General features: G+C 53.5%; 2 protein-coding genes across 7 annotated transcripts in view; one reads left to right on the top strand and one right to left on the bottom strand.

Annotated features, from left to right (window-relative positions):
- The window catches only part of ADAMTS14 (ADAM metallopeptidase with thrombospondin type 1 motif 14), a 20472-nt gene extending 3576 nt beyond the window's left edge, over nucleotides 1-16896 (top strand). The window contains exons 2-22 of one of the 5 annotated variants that reach the window (XM_031554400.1): nucleotides 224-362; nucleotides 1186-1376; nucleotides 6009-6092; nucleotides 7169-7325; nucleotides 8686-8791; nucleotides 8902-9045; nucleotides 9394-9526; nucleotides 9680-9793; nucleotides 10285-10433; nucleotides 10533-10708; nucleotides 10794-10927; nucleotides 11103-11226; nucleotides 11354-11437; nucleotides 11594-11757; nucleotides 11877-12042; nucleotides 12629-12761; nucleotides 12931-13138; nucleotides 13238-13364; nucleotides 13622-13732; nucleotides 14208-14459; nucleotides 15203-16896. In XM_031554400.1, the coding sequence (XP_031410260.1) occupies nucleotides 224-362; nucleotides 1186-1376; nucleotides 6009-6092; nucleotides 7169-7325; nucleotides 8686-8791; nucleotides 8902-9045; nucleotides 9394-9526; nucleotides 9680-9793; nucleotides 10285-10433; nucleotides 10533-10708; nucleotides 10794-10927; nucleotides 11103-11226; nucleotides 11354-11437; nucleotides 11594-11757; nucleotides 11877-12042; nucleotides 12629-12761; nucleotides 12931-13138; nucleotides 13238-13364; nucleotides 13622-13732; nucleotides 14208-14459; nucleotides 15203-15210 (2904 nt within the window). In that variant the 3' untranslated portion in view covers nucleotides 15211-16896. Of the gene's footprint in view, nucleotides 1-223; nucleotides 363-1185; nucleotides 1377-6008; nucleotides 6093-7168; nucleotides 7326-8685; nucleotides 8792-8901; nucleotides 9046-9393; nucleotides 9527-9679; nucleotides 9794-10284; nucleotides 10434-10532; nucleotides 10709-10793; nucleotides 10928-11102; nucleotides 11227-11353; nucleotides 11438-11593; nucleotides 11758-11876; nucleotides 12043-12628; nucleotides 12762-12930; nucleotides 13139-13237; nucleotides 13365-13621; nucleotides 13733-14207 lie in introns of all 5 variants that reach the window. The other 4 variants (XM_031554399.1, XM_031554398.1, XM_031554397.1 and 1 more) reach the window with 4 other exon arrangements.
- Nucleotides 16897-16916: 20 nt separating this feature from the next.
- Nucleotides 16917-20098, bottom strand: LOC104911934 (steroidogenic acute regulatory protein, mitochondrial-like). Of its 2 annotated transcripts, none has more exons than XM_019617542.2 (7): nucleotides 19504-20098; nucleotides 19056-19202; nucleotides 18236-18372; nucleotides 17995-18153; nucleotides 17738-17913; nucleotides 17547-17640; nucleotides 16917-17474 (listed from the first exon to the last, which is right to left on the bottom strand). In XM_019617542.2, the coding sequence occupies exons 2-7, from the start codon at nucleotides 19132-19134 to the stop codon at nucleotides 17373-17375; spliced, it is 747 nt and encodes a 248-aa protein (XP_019473087.1). In that variant the 5' UTR covers nucleotides 19135-19202; nucleotides 19504-20098; the 3' UTR covers nucleotides 16917-17372. The 2 variants fall into 2 exon arrangements, with proteins under 2 accessions (XP_019473087.1, XP_019473086.1); XM_019617541.2 differs by having other exon boundaries at nucleotides 19056-19160.
- Nucleotides 20099-20153: the final 55 nt, after the last annotated feature.

Raw genomic sequence — 20153 nt, 5'->3', positions numbered from 1 at the left:
CCCCCCCCTACCCGCAGAAGAAATTAAGGTTCATCCACGTGCAGCTGGCTGTGAAGTCAGTGGTGCCATGCAGGGTCTGGCACTCAACGGTAGGGTTATGGGGCGGCTTGGTAGGGAAGTGACCAAACAAGTCTATTTAGTCCCAAAAAAGAGTTGTGAATATATAAATAGATGCAACATTCCTAATTTTCCTCTTTTTTTCCTGTCTCCCTGCATCCTGCAGGCTGGCCTGATCCGGACGGACAGCGGTGAGTTCTTCATTGAGCCGCTAGAGCGCGGGCAGCAGGACACGGAGGCACGGGGCCGTGCCCATGTGGTATATCCCCGCACAGCAGTCCAGCGTGGCTCCCCACAGTCCCCAGGTAGGGCTCCATGTGCTCCTGCGTTCTGTAAGGTACCTGGTTGTGCCAGGCTGGAGGTGCTCTGGGGAGGGCATGCAGCCTGCTAGTGTCTGGGGTGCCAGGACATGCCTGTCGCCCACAGCAAGAGTTTAGCTTTGGCTTTGCAACAGTTTCATGGCTTAATGTTGGGGATGGATTTGGCACTTTCTGGGTCGTTTGAATCATAGAATCACAGAATCATTCAAATTGGAAAAGCCCTCTCAGCCCACTGAGCCCAACCCCACCTGTCCACTGCCCACGTGCCTCAGTGCTACACCTCCACGGCTCTGGAACACCTCCACAAGAGCGTTCCCACCTCCTGCACTCTTAGACTTCTGTGTCCTCATGCTACCCTGCCTCTTCCCTTCTAAAACTTGGGCTTGCTCACCTTATGCTTTCCTCCTGGGAAGGAATCGGGGGCTTCCTGTATAGATTAAGGGCAGTAGGGTATTTGTAGGTGTTTGGGGTTAGGGTTGCTGGTAGGGTAGGGAGAGCAGGATGCTGCAGCAGGGGGATGCTCGTTGTGTCTCTTTCATTAATCTGAGATGTTACCATTACAAGGGGGACTTCATTAGAAGTAGTACCCTTAAAGACATGGATCCAAAAACCCAATCCAAACCTCATTACGTGGGGTGAATCATCACCAGCACACGTTCCCCAGCAGGCCAATCCTCATGGGCTCACTGCACCACAGCAACCTCCTCCACACCCATCATCAGCAAAGCTGTGCTGAGCCCCAAACCTGACCCTCAGCATTGGCCCTCCTCACCTCCTCTCCTTCTCCTTCTGCCTCCCTGGTGGCCAGGTGTGCACCTGGGAGAGCTCCCCAACTCGCTGGAGCGGCTGGCCGAGCGGCTGGGTGAAGCAGAGCGCCGGCGGCGGCACGCCAGGAGGGATGGCTACAACATCGAGGTGCTGCTGGCCGTTGACGACTCGGTGGTGCGCTTCCATGGGAAGGAGCACGTGCAGAACTACGTCCTCACCCTGATGAACATTGTAAGGCACTGCTGGGGGTTCCCGGGGGTGGCTGCAGGGAGGGATTGTTGTGCTTCATTCTTAGGGCTGCAGGGTAAACCACGCGCAGGAGGGGTGTGCTGCTTTGTCACCTTTCAGAGGAAGTGTGAGAAGTTGAAGTTGGACTCAGTGATCCTTATGGATCCCTTCCAAGTTGGTATATTCTATGATTCTATGAAGTTGTTTCTTTTACATAGCCCAATGCCTTCCTTGCAACCTTTTCTTCTCTGATGCTTTCCCCATGCTATGTGTTGGTGTGAAGCGTGGTGGGAATTCCAACACCATATCCACAAACTGTTTTTTGACAGTTTTTCCCCATTTCCCATTAGCTCCTCCTGCACACAGAGGATGCTGTGGGGTCTTCTGTACTTGGGGTGCCGGAGATGAGCTCATTGCCCCTTCCCACCAGGGAACAAGGGATGCCAGTATGCATCAAAAGGCGGTTTTCAGCCCCATTTCATGGTTTGGCGGCAGCGCTTTTCACCGGGGTGCCGACTGCTCAGATAAAGGCAGCGCCAGGGACTGGGAATTGAATGAGGAGGGTGGGAAGCACTGCATCAATGAAAGGGGAAGAGTAACGTAATGCAGATAAATGCCTCTCTGGAGGTATTGCGGTGAGTGGGAGCAGGGCTGCTGTGGGACCCTGTGCACCTCTAGGGTTTGTGCCCCACAGTTTGGGTAACTGCATGATTGCTTGGTGTTTTCCCATTGTTTCGGGTTTCTAAGGAAACCCCATGAGTCAAAGCCAGGCTTTGACTTGTGCGCTCCCTCCAGCGCATTGGGAGTTCATTGTTTGTAGGGAAAAAGTGTTGCTGAGACCCCACATAAGAGGGATTTGGGGAAAGGGGAAAGAGCAAAGATCCAGCTTTATTTTTAGCCTGGGGTTACCTAACTGCTGTGCTGAACGGGCAGAGATTCTCTTTCCTCCCCATGGAGCTTGCAAAATAAAAGTCAGCTCCGTGAGCCGCCTCCTTGCTGGCGATGCAATAACAACAGCAAATACCTCTGGTGTTGTTCTTACACATGCATGCGCTTTCCCTGCCGTACACGGACTCGTGTGGTTGGGACAGCACAGCCACTGCGTGGAGGCATGCGAGCGCAGGGCAAGCGGCTGAAGATGACTTGGCCGCCCTGCCCGCGAGACCTGGGATTTGAAAACGTCAGCGATTCTGCTCGCCTGGCAAATTCTTCTCGTGCTCTCTTTGTGTTTGCCTTCCCTCAGGAACGGGGGAGTCTAGACGGCTGCGGGGCAGCTCGCGGTGGGAACGGGGTCCTGGCGCTGTGTTGCACTGCTGCTGCTGCCCCCCGGCGTGCTGCAGGCTGCTAGCCTTGCTGCTGTGCCTCCAGCCCATGGCTGGACTGTGCTTTTAGTGTCTTCTGCAGTATATCTCTCTTAAATGAAGCTAGAGAGCGTGCCTTTCCAGATGATGGCAGTACACAGGCTGGCATCTGACCCTGTTAGGTAAGGAGCTCTGCATGCCAGCTCTTCCACTGCACAACAGGTATTTTCTGGAGGGCTTTTCTCCCAAAGCGCTGACAATCTGCTCCTTACCTGCTTTCTGAATCAGCTGCAGAGGTTGCTGTGGAGTCGTAGAATGGTTTGGGTTGGAAGGGACCTCAAAGCCAATCCAGCTCCAATTTTTGCTGTGGGCTGGTTGTTCCCCACTAGATCAGGGCCCCATCCATGGCCATGGGCATCTCCAGAGGCATCCACAGCTCTCAGCAGCAGTGCCAGCACCTCACTGCCCTCTAAGTAAAGAATTTATTCATAACATCTAACCTAAATCTCCCCTCTTTTAGTATAAAGCCATTCCCCCTTGTCTTGTCACTATAAAACCGTGTAAAAAGGTCTGTCTCCTTCCTGCTTATATGCTCTCAGTACTGGAAGGCTGCAGTGAGGTCTCCCTGGAGCCTTCTCTTCCCCAAGCTAAACAAACCCATTTCCTTCAACCTTTCTTCATAGGAGAGGTGCTTCAGTCCTCTGGTCTTCTTAGTGGTCCTCCTCTGGACCCACTCCAACAGCTCTGCATCCTTCTTGTGCTGGGGGCTCCAGGCCTGGACACAGTATTCCAGATGGGACCTCACAAGGGCAGAGTAGAGGGAGACAGTCCTCTCCCTCTCCCTGCTGCCACCCCTCTGTTAATGCAGCCCAAGATACCCTTGGCCTTCTGGGCTGCAAGAGCACTCTGCTGGCTCCCGTCCAGCTTTTCATCCACCAGGACTCCCAAGTCCTTCTCCACAGGGCTGCTCTCAAGTTCTTCTCTCAATCTGTATGCATATCTGAGGTTTTCACAACTGAAGTGTAGCACCTTGCAGTTGATCTTGTTAAACCTCACTCAGGCCTGTCCAGGTTCTTCTGGATGGTGTCTCTTCCTTCTATTGCATCAACTGTGCCACTCATCTTGGTGTTACCAGCCAACTTGCTGTGGGTACACTTGATCCCACTGTCTATGTCGTTGATCATGACATGATCAAATCATGTCCCTGCTCAGGACATGATTTAGCAGAGGGTTGTTAAAGTTAGGGTAGTATGGTTAGGCCGTGGTTGGACTCAACGATCTTTAAGGTCTTTGCCAACCTGAGTGATTCTATGGTTCTATGATAAAGATGTTGAAGAGCACTGGTCCCATGACAGACTCCTAAAGGATCCAACTCCTGAGTGGAGTCCACCTGGACGTAGAGCTGTTGACCACAACCCTCTGGCTGTGACCACCCAACCAACTATCCACCAAATAGTCCAGCCTTCAAATCCACATCTCTCCAATTTAGAGATAAAGATGTAGTGCAGAACCGTCTCAAGCAATGCATTAAGCAGGGCTGGACTGGGGATTTGGTTATCTGTTTTTCTCAGCTGTTTGCTGCATTCAAGAGGCAGGAGTGGGCTTCTATTACCTCTGCATTGCCCTGGGCTGCTGGTGGTCACATGGCTGCACTAATGCTGGCTCATGCTGGGTTCAGGAATGGACTGACTCAAACAGAAGCCTGCTGTCAGTCCTGGACCTCACAAAGCTCTCATGTCGCCTGGAAAATCGTCTGGATCCATGCGGCGTCCACAGCCATTGTTCAAGTGGAAGCTTACAGGGAAAAGGGGGAAAAAAAACAAGGGAAAAAAACTGTAAACCTGGCTTCTGTTTATAATGTTAATTTTAATATTCATCATGGAAGAGCCAAGGGAAGTTAGTTCCCCTTTCTCACTGCTGGATCTTGGGCAGGGTGCTGTGATATTCATGCTGTTGTGTTGTGTCTTCATCTTGGGCTTTGTCTGCTGCTCCTCAACACCATCGTTTGGCTCCCAGGTGTGAGGAGAGCAACCCTAGGAGAACCTAAGTAAAACCAAGATGGTTGAAATCAGTGATGGTTTCTTGAAGTCCTGGAGTCCTTCTCCTCCTGATTGTAGAAACGTTACAGTTGAAATAGATGACTAAGATCACCAAGCCCAAATGTCAGCCTATCATCACCATGCCTGCTAACCACAGAAAGTCATAAATTCACAGGCTGTCCCTCTTGTTTTTCTGCTAAAGGACTGGAGAGCTTATTAATTCTGACCATACGTCTTCAGAATATGGGGTGATAAGTGTTAAAGGATGGATGTTACTGTTTGCTGTTAGCATATTTGAGCAGAACAGGTATTAGCGAAAGGAAGATCAGAGAGAAGTTCCATTAAGGACTGCCCTTTCAAACCTCTTTCTTCCCAAAATGCAGAAAAAGAGGACAATAGGTCATGATTTCCTCTGCAAAGTGATCTCTGTCAGCAGCGCTGATGTATGTGTTACCATACTGACTCACAAGCCCTCCCTGTTCTTTGTGCTGTGCTGTCTCCTCCTGCGGATTGTTCCCAGGGTTTTGAAGCAGTAGGTCAGATTTGACTCACCGGGACAACAGCTGAGTAATACCCTTGCTTTGATAAGATCAATTTTTTTTCTTCTTCTTTTTCTTTTTTTAATTATTCCAACTGCAAAAACGTGACATCCCCAGGCATTTCCTTGTATCCACCAAGCGCTGCAGCTTGCTGTGGGATGCTCTGTGGTAGAGGGGACCCCATTGGAAAGGCAGCCTCTCTTGTTGGTGCTGGTGATGTCACTGAACATCTGAGCCCCTGATTCCTGGGAAATGTTGCTTTTTTGGCTGGTCTGCTCTGTGGTTTTTAAAGCACAACAAGAACAAAGGCAGCTGGGGGTGGGAGGAGGGAGATGCGGTCTTTGCACCTGGTCTTGGAAAGTGGGAGAGGAGTGAGAGTGTGCAGGGCTGGACCCAGCTGGGGAGCAATGCTTGTTGCCAACCGGTGTTGGGATGTGCATGTTTATGTGGGAAGCTAAACACGTCGCTCATGGCCAGGCATCTCCGTGCTGGCCTCTGCACTGCAGGCACCTTCCTGTGGGTACGGGTCAGGCACCCTGAATGAGCAGGACATAGGACCCATGTCAGCTCCACCTCCCAGGAATTTCTTTGGAAAGCCACAAGATGATTATTTTAAGCCATTCTTCCTGCAGGGCATGGGATGGGTGGCGAGTGGGAGGATGCTGAACGCAAGAGCGTGGAGAGCAGCAGGGACCAGGGGCTGCCTTGCTAGGTCTCAGACCCCCCTCTGTTTTATCTTTTTCTCTCATTCTTCAGGTGGATGAAATTTACCACGATGAGTCCTTGGGTGTTCACATCAACATCGTGCTGGTCAGGATGATCATGGTGGGGTACCGCCAGGTAAGGGCAGCACCAGGCACTGGGACATAGGAGAGTTTCTTGTTTCTTAGATTGCTCTTTGGTTTTGAGCCAGAAGGTTTCCTATAGAACAATGCAATTTGCTGTGCGTTTCATGGCAAGCCTCTACACTACACAAAGTGCTCTAGGAAGAATGCTAACAAGCCCGATGCGGTAATATCTGTGTGTGGTCCATGAATCAGCCCCAGTGGATGTTAGAGAAAAGCCCTGATTGTTTCTGCTTGGCCAGAAGAAACAAAATGCATCCTAGAGACCTGGCGATGGTTCTTGGGAGTGCAAGGATGAGAACAGAGACAGTCTCATTTTTGGCAAATCCTGGCTGAGAGGAACATCACTGCTGGCCGTGGAAGCCAGCAGTGCGTCTGGCTCCCTCCCAGCAGTGTCCATGCTTGGGGCTAGAGGATGATGTGATATGTGGAGGAGAAGGTGGGATGAGGGCCTGGGGGCTGTGGTCAGGGTGATTTAATCATTGCAAAACCCTGCGCTAGAGGCAGCTGGTCATTGTTTAAGTTTGGGGATGATGTGGAAACCTTGTGCAGATGTTTGGATCCGGGTGAGGTCCCAGGCCACCACTGTTTGATGTTTCCTGAGAAGTTCTGGGAGATGACATGGTGCAGGCAGCACAGCAAAGCTGACTCTGCTTCTGTACTGAGTTCTGGCTGAGGTTGTCACCGCTCTCAGGAAACCCTACCGCTTGGGCCTTTTGTCTCTGCCTTGCACTTGGCAGGATAAAAACCGCCATGGCTCCTTATGGGAAGAGCAGCGTTTCTGATCCTTCTTCAGCTCCTGAGATCAGCAGGTGCCTGCCCACGAGGTAGAGAGGAGATTGTCATGAGTGCATCTTTGCAAAATGGTCATCCTGAACAAAAACTGAAGATATTGAAGATGGTTTCTGCTGGGGTCTCCAACCCTGTTCGAGCACTGCAAGGCTGAAAAATGCTGAGCATCAGCATCTTGCTAAGGAGCCAGAGCAGGAATCGGAATGCTCCTTGCTTTCCAGTACGCTAAGCTCCTCGATTTTATTTTATTATATTTTGATTTCTTGCTTCTTTTCCCAGTCAGTCAGCCTGATCGAGCGTGGGAACCCGTCCCGGAGCCTGGAGCAGGTGTGCCGCTGGGCTCACGCACAGCAACGCTCCGACCCTGATCACGCTGAGCACCATGACCATGCCGTGTTCCTCACCAGGCAAGATTTTGGTCCTGCAGGTATGCAAGGTACTGTATTAATCTCGGTCACGTATGTGCAGTTTGCCAGGGGAGAGCCAGCAAGGCAGCTTGTCAGGGACCTATAGAACCTAGCTTTGTATGGGTTGCTGCGACCTAGTTGTTGTTTTGGTTTTCTGAAGCTTTCTGGCCAAATGACTGTGCCCCAAGGTAGTGGTGAGAGGACATGTTTTGGCATATGGGCAGGAGTCTGGAAGATGTAGTGCTGGGGGGTTTACTAGTGGGTTTTTCCCAGGAGGTGGCTGAGGCTCCTCTCCAGCCGTTCAGCACCAGAAGGACCAGCGCTATCTCCATGCTCACACTGCACAGCGTTGCGGTTTGGAGCCTTACTGCTCTCTTCTGTAGAGCCAAGCCGAGCCCTGGGGAGCCTGTAAAAACTTCTGGTGCTGGCAGCAGCTCGCGGTGTGGAGGGGAGCAGCGGTGGCCAGCACTGAGTAATCTTGGAAAGCTGATGCAATTCTGGCTTTCTGCATTACAAGAGGCTGGAGCAGGAGCTGCCTCACATGTGGGCACTGCCTTGCCATGGGAAACACTGGGGTAAGAGGTGGTCAGTGTGGGATGACTGGTGGCAAAGCCTCACAGAGCTGGGAAGGTGCTGAGCTGGTCTTTACCGACTAAATGTTTTTCAGGTACTTCTTGTCACTGCTGAGAACTCTTTCCTTCTCCCAGTTCTCACCCAGGCCTTCATTGTGGATGTCAGTGTCCTTTCTGTGTCTCCTCATCCCCTTCCCCTGCCAGACATTGACAACCTCCTTGGTTGGGACATTATCCCATTTTCATTCTAGACAAAATATATTCCCTCTCATCCAGAAAACTTTCCACGTCGTTGCTCTTTCTTGTGGAAAGTTTCATGGAAAAAAAAATCTTTCGAAATGTCTTATCCAGGATTTGACTCATTGCTGTGCGGTTAAACTCAATTACCCACTTCTCTTTCTCAAGCCCCCTAGCTTGACTTTTGCTTTCCTTTTGATTGTGGAGCATCAAACACTGTCTGCTCAACTGCTGTTGACTTTGGGGCTCTTCCAGATAGCCCGCATTGGCGGGATGGGTGATGAATGGCTTGGGATCCTCCTGTCGTCTCTCCCTGTCTCCTGCTGAGCGCAGCCTTCCTCTCATCTCACCCTCTGCCTTCATCCGAAATGCTGTGGCAGAGTTACTCAGGGTGATCTTGCCCTGCTTTGGCCAAAGCTCCTTGGGACCCATGAGTCCTTCCTTTGACAGTTTCCCTCTCCTTGATGCCAAGAAGGGTAGTATGAATTATGACAGACTCTTGCTTGTCCCTTTATATTTTTGCTTTTCTCAAAATCCATCTCTTCCCTCTCCTCCCCTCTCCTTCCTTCACTTTCTGCAGGCTATGCACCGGTGACAGGGATGTGCCACCCTCTCCGCAGCTGTACCCTCAATCACGAGGATGGCTTCTCCTCGGCGTTTGTGGTGGCCCACGAGACCGGCCACGTGTAAGTGATGAGAATGGAGCCGGCACAGCACTTGGCCAAGAGGGCTTCCCACACCCTTCCTGGTGTGCCAGATCCCACGGGCAACTTGATTCGCTGTCTTTTTCTGACAGGTTGGGCATGGAGCATGATGGCCAGGGCAACCGCTGTGCTGATGAGACCAGTATGGGCAGCATCATGGCCCCGCTGGTCCAGGCTGCCTTCCACCGCTACCATTGGTCCCGCTGCAGCAAGCAGGAGCTCAACCGCTACATACAGTAGGTTGCTCCCTTCCCATTCCCCTTCCAGAAGGCAATAGAAGCACACCAGAGTGGTTTTGTGTGTCAGTGCTATGGAGAGCACCAGTGAAGCCTGAAGACGGAGTGGGTCATTGGGTTTCTCTTTGCTGCTGATGTGCAAGCATACAGTGGTTGACAACCTTGCCCGTGGCAGGGGGGTTGGAACTGGATGATCTTTAAGGTCCCCTCCAACCTAAGCCTTTTTATGATTCTATGAAACATGTTTTGTGGCAATGGGTAGCTTGTGTTGGGACTCAGAGAACTGGGATTTCTGAGTTGGGACGTGAGAGAAGGAGGGAAATCCCTTGCTTCTACCCCGTCCTGCAGTTCCTACGACTGCCTGCTGGATGATCCCTTTGAGCACCAGTGGCCCTCGCTCCCTGAGCTGCCGGGCATTAACTACTCCATGGATGAACAGTGCCGCTTTGACTTTGGCGTGGGCTACAAGACCTGCACAGCTGTGAGTATAGTCCCTGTGCTGCTGCTTTGCTGCTGTCCAGTCCCTGTCACCTCGTCCTATGCCCACCAGGAGCCTGGGACCTTCTCCTGCCTTGAGAGTGGGCTCTCTGTAGGGCAAGATGATATCAACACCAATATCCTGCTTGCTTTGCAGTTCCGTACTTTTGACCCCTGCAAGCAGCTGTGGTGCAGCCACCCGGACAACCCTTACTTCTGCAAGACCAAGAAAGGGCCTCCCTTGGATGGCACCGAGTGCTCCTTGGGCAAGGTACCAGCTGCACTCTCCCCTTTTGGGTTGGGTTCCAGAGCCCACTGTGTTTTTTTTTTGCATATCCCATGCTTGAAGATGTGATGTCATTCCTTATTTCTCCCTCCAGTTGCCCAGCATGGCTCTGGTGAGGACTTTGTTCTTCCTGAACTCTCTGCCCTTGCAGTACTCCTTTGGTTTTATGACACAGAGAGATGGTGTGATTGCGTGTCCAAGCTCATGATGTCAGGTTTACTTTAGGCTCTTAGCATGCCCATTAGCACAGTGTTAAAGTGGGAGTACTGACTAAGGAAGGGCTCACAGCTTTGGAGATGAGAGGATGAGAAGCCAGGCGATGTGGAAATCTGGATGTTGGGTGCAAATGAAATTTCTTGGAAGTTTCATGCCAGCTGCCTGGGCTGTCCCCTACCAGCAGTGAGATGCCCCTATGCTGGTTCAGTCCTGGACCCAGGCACGATTGAGGACAAACCCCCACTTCTTTTCTCTTCTAGTGGTGCTTCAAAGGTCACTGCATCTGGAAGACATCAGAGCAGCCCTACAGCCAGGATGGCAGCTGGAGTTCGTGGTCCAAGTTTGGCTCCTGCTCCAGGACGTGTGGTGGCGGTGTGCGCTCGCGCAGCCGGAGCTGCAACAACCCGCCGTACGTTTGCCTCTCAGCCTGGCTGAAGCTGGAGGTGCACCTTGCACTGGCAGCATCCCTGCTCCTCTGCTGCCTTCACCCCCTTGTTTTATTTTCCAGCCCAGCTTACGGTGGGCGCAACTGCCCAGGAGCCACCTATGAGCACCAGGTGTGCAACAGCGAGGAATGCCCGGGGCCTTATGAGGATTTCCGTGCCCAGCAGTGCTCCAAGCGTGACTCGTACTACACCCACCGTGACAGCAAGCATGCCTGGCTGCCCTATGAGCATCCCGACGGTGGGTGCCATCCCTCGGCACCTGCTGCAGGTTGGGGACCTGAAGGTGACAGCCAGCTTGCTGGTTTACTTTCTGCTTTGCCCAGACGCTCAGAAGTGCGAGCTGATCTGCCAGTCCGAGGGGACAGGGGATGTGGTATTCATGAACCAGGTTGTTCACGATGGAACCAGGTGCAGCTACCGGGATCCCTACAGCATCTGTGTCCGGGGCGAGTGCGTGGTAAGGAGCTGACCCTGGCTGGGAAGAAGCTCTTGCATTCCATTCATCCACACCCTATGGGGTTGGAGGGGAAGCCTGGAGACCGACCTGGTGTACAGTGTGGGGTTGAGCGCGTGGTGATGCCACAAGCGTGGGGCCATGACCTTGCTTGCCTTCTCTTCCCCTGGGGTGACAGCATGTTGGCTGCGACAAGGAGGTCGGCTCCCTGAAGCAGGAGGACAAGTGTGGGGTCTGTGGGGGTGACAATTCCCACTGCCGCACAGTGAAGGGCACCTTGGCCAAGACCCCAAAGCAGCCAGGTGAGGAAGCTGTGCGCAGTCCCACAGCAGCACCCCAAAGAGGCAGTGTCTGGGGGGACCAACCGCTTCCTGCCCCTTTGTTTCTGAAAAATTTCTCTCCCCTTCCTCCATCCACTTTGTCATCCAGGGAGTGTTCTGAAGATGTTTGAGATTCCAGCAGGGGCAAGGCACGTGCAGATAGAGGAGATGGAGCCAGCATCCCACAGCATTGGTGCGTCCCACCAATGGGTGGCTTTTGGGGCAGTTTAGGCTGAGCACTGGGAGCAGCAGAGCAGGGGACTTACGGGAGGCACTGCTATGTTGATGGTGCTTCCCCTCTGGGGGGGGGATTGGAGACTTACTTGAAGTACTTATTTCTTTCCTCCAGCTGTTAAAAATCAAGCTACTGGTAACTTCATCCTTAACGCCAAGGGTCAAGAAACCACCAGCAAGGTGTTCATTGAGATGGGCTTGGAATGGGAATATACCGTGGAACAAGGCAAGGAGAGCCTGAAAACCAGTGGTCCTCTGCAAGAGGCCATCAGTGTTCTGGTGAGTGGCCATCATCCTATGGTGGGAGGTGATGGTGGCTTAAGAAAGGGTGTTTTAGCATGGGCATCACTTATGCTTCGTTCCCTGCACTCCTTCCCTGCTTCTCTTGCCGCCTGCAGCTCGTCCCCAAGGAGGAGGCGGTGAGGAGCAGCCTGATGTACAGGTATATCATCCATGAGGACCTGCTGCCGCTCATCGGCAACAACAATGTCCTGCTGGAGGAGATGGACTCCTACGAGTGGGCCCTCAAGAGCTGGTCTCAGTGCTCGAAGGCGTGCGGAGGAGGTACTTTTTCCTTTGTATTGTAGTTACCGTGTGCTCTTGTGAGGCTGACTGGGCATGCTGAGCACGGCTCTGTGCTGAAATAAATGAAAAGGCTTCAGTGGGCTGTGCTGGCTCTTGCTGCTTTCCTTCCTGGCATGGATGCTGGAAGATTTTGGGACTCATGGAGATGGAAGCCGAGCCCTCGCTGGCTCTGCTGACCTTGCTGCAGCCGGGCTGCCTGTGGGGTGACAGACAGTTCATGTTTTACGCTAGCTTAGCCCCGATCTGCTCTGCTCCCACGCGAGCACCATTCACTTGGCAGAGCGCAGCAGCTCTTTGGCCTCACTTGCTCCATGCTGCTTGTTCTTCCTGGCTGCAAAAATGTGGCTGAGCTCCTCCAGTCTACCCTACCAGCCTGGGTGGCTTTGGGGAGGAGGCCCTGGGTCTGCTCAGCCTTTGAGCCTCTCTCTGCTCACACCCCTGTGAGTATCCCCTGGGTGAGTCACGGCAGTGTGCTTGGGTTCCCTGGAGCTTTGGGGATCCATCCTGGTGGGGCTGCAGGAAGACGGGGAGTGGGAGAATCCTGACGCAACCCCCTGCTTCCCAGGCATCCAGTACACCAAGTACGGCTGCCGGCGGAGGAGCGACAACCGCATGGTGCATAGGAACCTGTGCGATAACGGAAAGAAGCCCAAGCCCATCCGACGGCGGTGCAACCTGCAGGAGTGCTCCCAGCCTACGTGAGTCCCTCAGAATGGGTGGGTGGTTGGATGGGTGGGTGGATGGATGCTCCCATCCCACCCTGCTGTGCAATTTGAGCTGCAGTTTGCCCTACAGGGACCTTCCCTTCCCTTCCCCTCTCCCCTTCCCCTTTCCCCCCGGCACTAATGCTGTCGCAACCCCTTGCAGCTGGGTGGCTGAGGAGTGGAGTGCCTGCAGCAAGTCCTGTGGCAAACTGGGACTGCAGGTGCGGGCCGTGCAGTGTGTGCAGCGCCTGCGGGATGGCACCAACCGCACCCTGCATGCTAAGTACTGCAGTGCCGAGCGGCCCGAGACCCGCCGGCCCTGCAGCCGCCTGCCCTGCCCGGCACAGTGGAGGACGGGTGCCTGGTCGCAGGTAAGCGATGCGGGGATGGGGCTGTGTGTTGCGTCTCAGAGCTGCTCGTGGGGGTGCCTGGTTGTCACCCACATGCCGTGTTTCTCTCCCTGGGCGCAGTGCTCAGCCAGCTGTGGGGACGGTGTGCAGCAGCGGCAGGTGGTCTGCAGGGGTGAGGAGAGCGGAGGGCGCTGCCATGGGGACAAGCCAGAGGCCGTCCGGGGCTGCCACGTGGCTGTCTGTCTGGGTGAGAGTGAGGGTGTGGGGACAGCCTGTGGTATGGGCTCGCTGCAGGTGGCTGCAGGTTTTCTGTCAGATTGGTGATGACTTGAGCAAGGGTAGGATGGAGGTGGGCACTCTGGAGTTAACGGCTGGATTATTTTTGGGTGGCCAACCAGACATTTCACAAATGACCTTGTTTTTAAGAAAATCTCTAAAAATTAGTCACCAGAAGTAACCTTTAAGGTATTTCAAGTGCCTCCATACGTGATGCTCTCTCTGCAGGGAAGCCCTCTGGCATCACCGCCAGCGCCAATGCTAGTGACCACGTCACACCTGGAGGGCAGTGGGAGCCCCGGGAGAGGCCCCAGAACCCTGTGAGCAAGATCTCCTCCAGTAAGTGCCCCAACACACAGTCCCATCCCTGCACTGCTCACCTCAGACTAGGTGCACATCCTCCACTGTGCCAGGCAGGGCAGGTGGCTGCAAGGCTGGCAGATCTCAGGCGACTCAAGCACACATTGCATAGCCTGTGCCTGCAGCCCAGCTTGCTGCCATCTTCCTGCAAGTGTTTGGGGGAAGGAGGTATCCTGCAGCCCCCTTGGGGTGAATGTAACCTCATCCAGCGTGCTGTGGTGCGCAGCCTGGCACCAGGTTGCCACCTCGTGGAGTTGGGGATCCACCACAGCTTCCGTCCTGGGATTGGCTTTATGCTCCAGCTCCCTCCCTCTTCCATCCAAGCATTGCCAAAATTGCTGCAATGGGGCAAAGAGTACGGTTAGCACTGGAGCCTGGTGCCCTTGTGGGAGGTGAATACCACCATGACCGCGTGTGCTCACTGATGCTCTATCTCCGCTTTGTCCCTCTCTAGGGGAGCCCTGCCTCGGGGACAAATCCATCTTCTGCCAGATGGAGGTCCTGGCACGCTACTGCTCCATCCCTGGCTACAACAAGCTCTGCTGCGAGTCCTGTGGCAAGAAAGCCTCCATCACTGCCTCACCCACCGGCATCCCCATGGGGACCCCTGTGGGGATCCCCAGTCCTACTGACCCCAGCTCCTCTGTGCAGGGGACACCCGGTGCCGACCCCACCACTGCAACTCTCAGGGAGGTCCCAGCCCCGAGTGAGTCATCTGTGGGGACAGAAGGTGAGGGTGGGGGCCAGGCAGCCAGATAACCCTGCATGACTCCTCAGCTGGAGCCATTCTCCTCCATCCTCCTTCTCCATCTCTCCTTTTCTCCCACATCCAGTAGTAGTTTTCCTGGGCAGCCAGGTTTGGAAATTACCTGGCCCTTCCCAAAATTCCTGGGGAAACTGCTGTTTTCTTGTGATTTTCATTTCCCCTCTCCCAGCTGTGGCATTTTTTTTTTTGGCAGTGCCACAAAGGAAAAAAAAGGTCAAGTGGAGCAAAAGGCAGCTTGGCTGCTCTAGACAGGGTTCTTACCTCCATGTGTGGCTCAGAGCCCCGGGACATGAGGCATGGGCCACCAACTTCCAAGGTGCTAAACCGAGGGCTTTAAGGTTGCCTTTTCCTCTCCCTCCAAGCAGTAAGATAGGAGGGGATTGGAAGGAGGACCCTGGCTCTTTGGCCAGCCCCTGCCTCCTCCAGGTGCTGGCACATTTGTCATGGTGCACACAGAGACCCAGCTTTGGGTAGGAGCATGAGGATGCTCAGGAAGCTGGAGTCTCCTTGCAAAACCTCTCTTCTGTGACCTCTTATGGGAGGACCAACCATAGCACAAGCAATAAGGACAAGGCCGAAGACCAAAAACAGGGTTTCCAAAATGCCTATCACCCAGTGGTGACTTTTCAACCAATGATGCCCGTGGCCAGCTTTATACTAATACCAACTTCTGGCATCCCCAGGACCATGACCCTCCTCTTCCATATGCCCAGTGTCCGTGGAGCACCAAGGCATGTGGAGATCCGTGGGGAAGCCCAAGTGCCGGGAGGGATGCCACCGTGTCCCCAACATCGTGCTGAGCTCAGCTCTAAGAAGAGCACCAAAGGGATAGGGTCATGGCTATGCTGGAGAGCTGCCCTCTTGCACCTCCACCTTTTGTCCCATGGTGGGACAAGGGTTGGGATTAATGCCATTAAAAATATTGTGCCAAGTACTAGATATATGCACAGCACTTTAGAAGCATAGGGCTCCATGCAGCTTGCAGGGGAGCTGGACCTCAGCTGAGGATGCTCTGCCCCTCCATGGGCTGTGGGTGCTGGTAGGGAGGAGGCTCTGGGCTGCTGAGGTAGATCTGAGGAGGGCCAGGCTGATGTTGTGAGGTGTGCATGGCTTGGTGCACCTGAGGCAGTGATGGTGTTGCCTTCCTAGCTGCATCAGAGGCAGGATGGGCATCTCTAGAGCAGTAAGCATGTTCTCCAGTTCTGGGGATGCCTCAAATCCACTTTTTCCTTGCCTGGGAGCACAGGAGGTGTTGGGCACTTTCCTTTTGTGTCAGGAGAACAGAGTGGGAGGATGAGGACAGGATGGTAGGCGGAAAGAAGGCTCTATTTTTGGTGCTCAGTTTCCAAGAAGGAAGCCCACAAAGTGCATACACAGGGAACTGCTCCTTTGTCCTTCACTATCTCCAATTCACTTTCCAAACTCAGCTATAATTCAGCAATGGTTCTGTGCATATCCAGGGCTTGCTGGCGAGGTGGCCAGAGTATTGGGTATGCCCCATGAGCACAGTAGCTTTAGGACACACTGCTTTTGGGATGAGTGATCTGCAGTGCTATTAGTGCATGAGCAGAGCACTGCATCCACAACATACGTGGTGCTGGGAGATGTTTGAGGCTAGAGCATTTCATGTTGGCAAGCCCCATCACCCTTTGCTGGTGCTACCACGTGGTACCAAAAGAGCCTAAGGGATGTTAAGATGCTCCTGCCCCACATCACTCCTAGGCTTGAGGCAGGATGACCTGACTGCTGCATTAAGTGGATGCTATGAGAGATGGAATGGAGCCGTGTCTGAGCCAGCAACCAGCACACCTCATATCCTGCCGCATCTCATGCCCCTCACAGGGCCCTCCTCTGGGAGTGCCAGCATTTATTTATTGTGCCAAAGATAATGCTTCAATGCAGGTGCTGTTTACAATCCCAGGAGCCTGCAGAACAGGGCAGGAGGATGCACAGATCTCTCCTGCAGCTTCAGCAGCTGTGTCAGTGCAGGATCGTAATGTCTGCAGGGTGCAGCATGCATGCATACTCACCCAACCTCCAAAAAGTTATCAGCTACACTCCTCTGTTTGATGCTGTCCTGGGCATTATGGCTTTCTTGCGTTAGTTTTTGCAGTGGTTCATTGCTGTATGGCAGAGGAGGTTGGTGCCTTGGGGCTGCCTCAGCCTTGCTACCATGGAGGTGTCGGTGCAGGGCTGCTGTGTGCCAGTGGCATTCTCCCAGTCATGCAGAGGCTGCAGCATGCAGCATGCCTACTTCACCCCACACCATGCTGCCTGCCTCCTTGGTCAGTGCTGCAATGTGTAAAGTTTTGTACATACCAGATTCAGAGCTTTTTAACTTTTAATATTTATTAATTTTGTTGAGTTCAATTTTTTAATTTTTTTTTTTTTTTTGGTAACTCTAACATACTGTAAAGAAAAAGAAAAAAATCCACATCACTGTCCATTTCTGTTGATTTATTTAGAGTGTGGGAATAGTATGGTATGGGAACACATGACCTGTGTGTGATTGAAAGGGATCTTCCATAGTAAGCTGCCACTTCTGTGTTTTATTTAACTCCTATTTATCAGCCAGGGTTTCACATGGCTTTTGCAAGCGGCTTTATCTTTCCAATAAATAAGCAAAGCCAATGGGATATATAGGCTCCAAGCCCCCCAAAGTGGCTGCAGTCATGCTTCATGGCTCCAGAAGGAGCTGTAAGAGGAAAGATGGGTTTCTGTCTGTGCTTTGCAGTGATGTCTGCCCTGGTTCTGTGGTTCCACAGGATGGGAAATCCTATCCATATGTGCATAGATAGATACGCACAGAAATGTAAAGCTACCTCTCCACAAATGAATAACGGTGTGCTGGGGTCAGAGACAGGCAGTGGAGGAGAGGTGCTGGCGGAGATGCCCGATGAACTTGGCCTGACACTGTGGCAGGACGCGGTTGGTGACCGAGGTGGGGATCCAGCCCTGGGGGAGAGAAGTACATGAAGGATGATGGGTGCTGGGGCAGCACGGGGGCACTGCCACGGTGCTGCTTACCTTCAGGTCCATGCTGAGCAGCCACGTGACGCGTGTGCAGCTTGGGTTGCCTGGCAGCGGCTGCAGCACGATACAGCTCAGCCGCGTCTCGGCCCTGCAGGACAGGGCGGTTACGCCACAAAATAGTCGGCCTGGAGGTGAGACTTCCTCTCCATAGGCCCCCCAGTCTGCCATTTTGTGACCTGTGTTACCTGATGCAGCCCTGTGGTGCAGGTGGCCGCTCGAGGTGGGCAGTGGTGCCCACCAGGTAGATGGCTGCCCGTGTCCTGCTGCGGTGCCGCGTGCTGACGAAGTCCCTGCGTCCCACAGGGCTGGCAGCTGTCACCTCGTGCGTCACCAGCGTGTCCTCACCTGGGCGGCAGAGCACCTGCGGGTCCGCAGAGCACACACGTTGTGTACAGTGGGATTTCAATGGGTCTTGATGTCCGCTGGCGGTCCTGCTGCCTACCTCCACGCGGCTGAGGCTGGGGTTCCAGCGGGGCATCTCCTCCAGCCGCTCAAACAGCTCACCCTGCAGCCGGCCCACCGGCACCGCCAGCACCGCCTCGGCCCGAAAGACGCGGCCCAGCCCTGGCAGCACGGTGCTGGACATTGCAGCCCCTGCGTTCTGCAGGCACAGCACCCACATCAGGGCTGCGCCCCACGCCTTGCTGTGGGGTTTGTGGTGTGCATGGGGTCGGGTCAGTTACCGGCACGGCCTCCGGCTGCCAGCAGTGTGACTGCTGCAGGATGCCCAGCGCTCGCTGCAGGGCCCTTTCTCCCTGGTGGATGTAGGACAGGTTCGTGCTGGAGGGCTGCGTGTCCGCTTCCGGCTCTGTGCACCTGGCTTCAGGAGCGGGTGGAAACACAGAGAAGTGTGAAAAATCCACCCTCTCTGCCCAGCTCTGCATATGTCTGGAGGGATGGGGTGTGGGTACAGCAGTGCATGCCAGGTGAATTCACCATGTTTTGGGTCTTCAAGTGAGTTGGTGGGGTCTGCAGCCACAGACATCAAACCAAACCCTGGTACATGGCTGTCACCTCCACTAGACGCTCTGGTGGCTTTTACAGCTCATTTACTTTTCAGCATCCCCATCAATGCTAGGGATGCCTTTAAGCTACTGGAGTGATGGAGAGCAGCCCAGAGAGCAGCCCAGAATCATAGAATCAGTCAGGTTGGAAAAGCCCTGTCAGCTCACCTAGCCCAACCCCAGTCCACCCCCACCTGCCCACTGTCCATGTCCCTCAGTGCCACATCTCCACAGCTCTGCAACATCTCTAGAGATGATGTCTCCACCACCTCTTCGGACAGCCCGTGTCAATACATCACCACGCTTTCTGAATATAAATGTTCCCAGCTATCCAGCCTGAACTTCCCTTGGCACAAATTAAGACCATTACCTCTCGTCCTTAAGGCAGGTCTGCCCCCCTAATAATCAGTGTATCTGATGGCTCATCCCTCCCCATCCCTCATTGCAGTGGGGCTGAGGAACACACTGTCCAAGGGTCAGGGTAGCACAGGCTGCTCACCAGCATCCTTCCCCATGAGACTCTGGATACAAGGAGGAACTTCGGAATGCAGGCAGTGGGAGCCTGTTAACTCCTGCATCACCGCAGTGGCTGCTGTCTTCAGGCCTGGGGGAGAGACGTGCTAGTGACCACTGAGTAAGATGTATGCTGTAAAAAGCAAAAGCATGCACTCATTTGGTCTGGAAACAAGCTGCGATAGTATTGACTGAAGCAACCAGATCCCAGTTGAAAACATCACTTTTACAATTTTCACTTAGCATCTCTTTGTAATCCCTCTCAGCATCTTTTACTCTCTCCTTTAGGACCCCCTTAGTATCTCCTTCAGGGCCCTCTGAGTATCTTCGATCTCTTTAGCCTCTCCCCTAGCATCTCCTTTGGAACTTTCAGAGCATAGCATCCTCATTTCTGCATGATTTTTCTAGGGACATGGGAAGAGAGTGGTGCTTACCGGGCAACTTGCGGAGGTGGTCGTGGGCAGTGCCGCAGCACAGCTTGATGATGGCTTGCAGCATGTCACGGGTTGGGGCTGCCAGCCTGCATGCACGCACCGCATCTCCTTTTGCCTTTATAGCAGGCATGAAGGACAGCACCTGATTATAGGAGCGTGCCACAGATAGGAGCTGGGAATGAGGAGTGCTCAAGGACAAGGCAAGCAGAAGGAGGGGCTGGAAGAAGAGGGTATGTTTTCTTCTGAATGAGCACTCACTGCACTGTGGTTTATTGTGGATGGCTAACAGATAGAATGTGGCTGAAATATGACACTTCTGTGGTTCCCAGCCTGGGTGGTTTACTGAGGACGGCGGCTGCACACTCGGACTGGCAAAGGCAACCAGTGGCACTTGTCTGACAGTTGAAGATGCGGGAAGTCCGCTTATTGAAAATCCTGCTTCTTTCTATGGGAGCTCCTTAGAAGTCATGATTGCTGTTACCATAACTCCTCAAGCCACTCCTTAATATCTCCTCACCTACTTTATTCAGTCCTAATCATTCCCTACAGATCTCTGCCGCTCCCAATGACAGTGGGACCGCTGGGCAACTCCTGAGCAAAGAGGCAAGGAGGGAGAATTCTTACACTGTCCAAAACCACATCATTGCAGT

Source organism: Meleagris gallopavo, chromosome 8 (assembly GCF_000146605.3).
Source record: "Meleagris gallopavo isolate NT-WF06-2002-E0010 breed Aviagen turkey brand Nicholas breeding stock chromosome 8, Turkey_5.1, whole genome shotgun sequence".
Classification (NCBI taxonomy): domain Eukaryota; kingdom Metazoa; phylum Chordata; class Aves; order Galliformes; family Phasianidae; genus Meleagris; species Meleagris gallopavo.
Note: the sequence above shows the minus strand (reverse complement) of the source record. Positions and strands in the feature narration are given on the sequence as shown.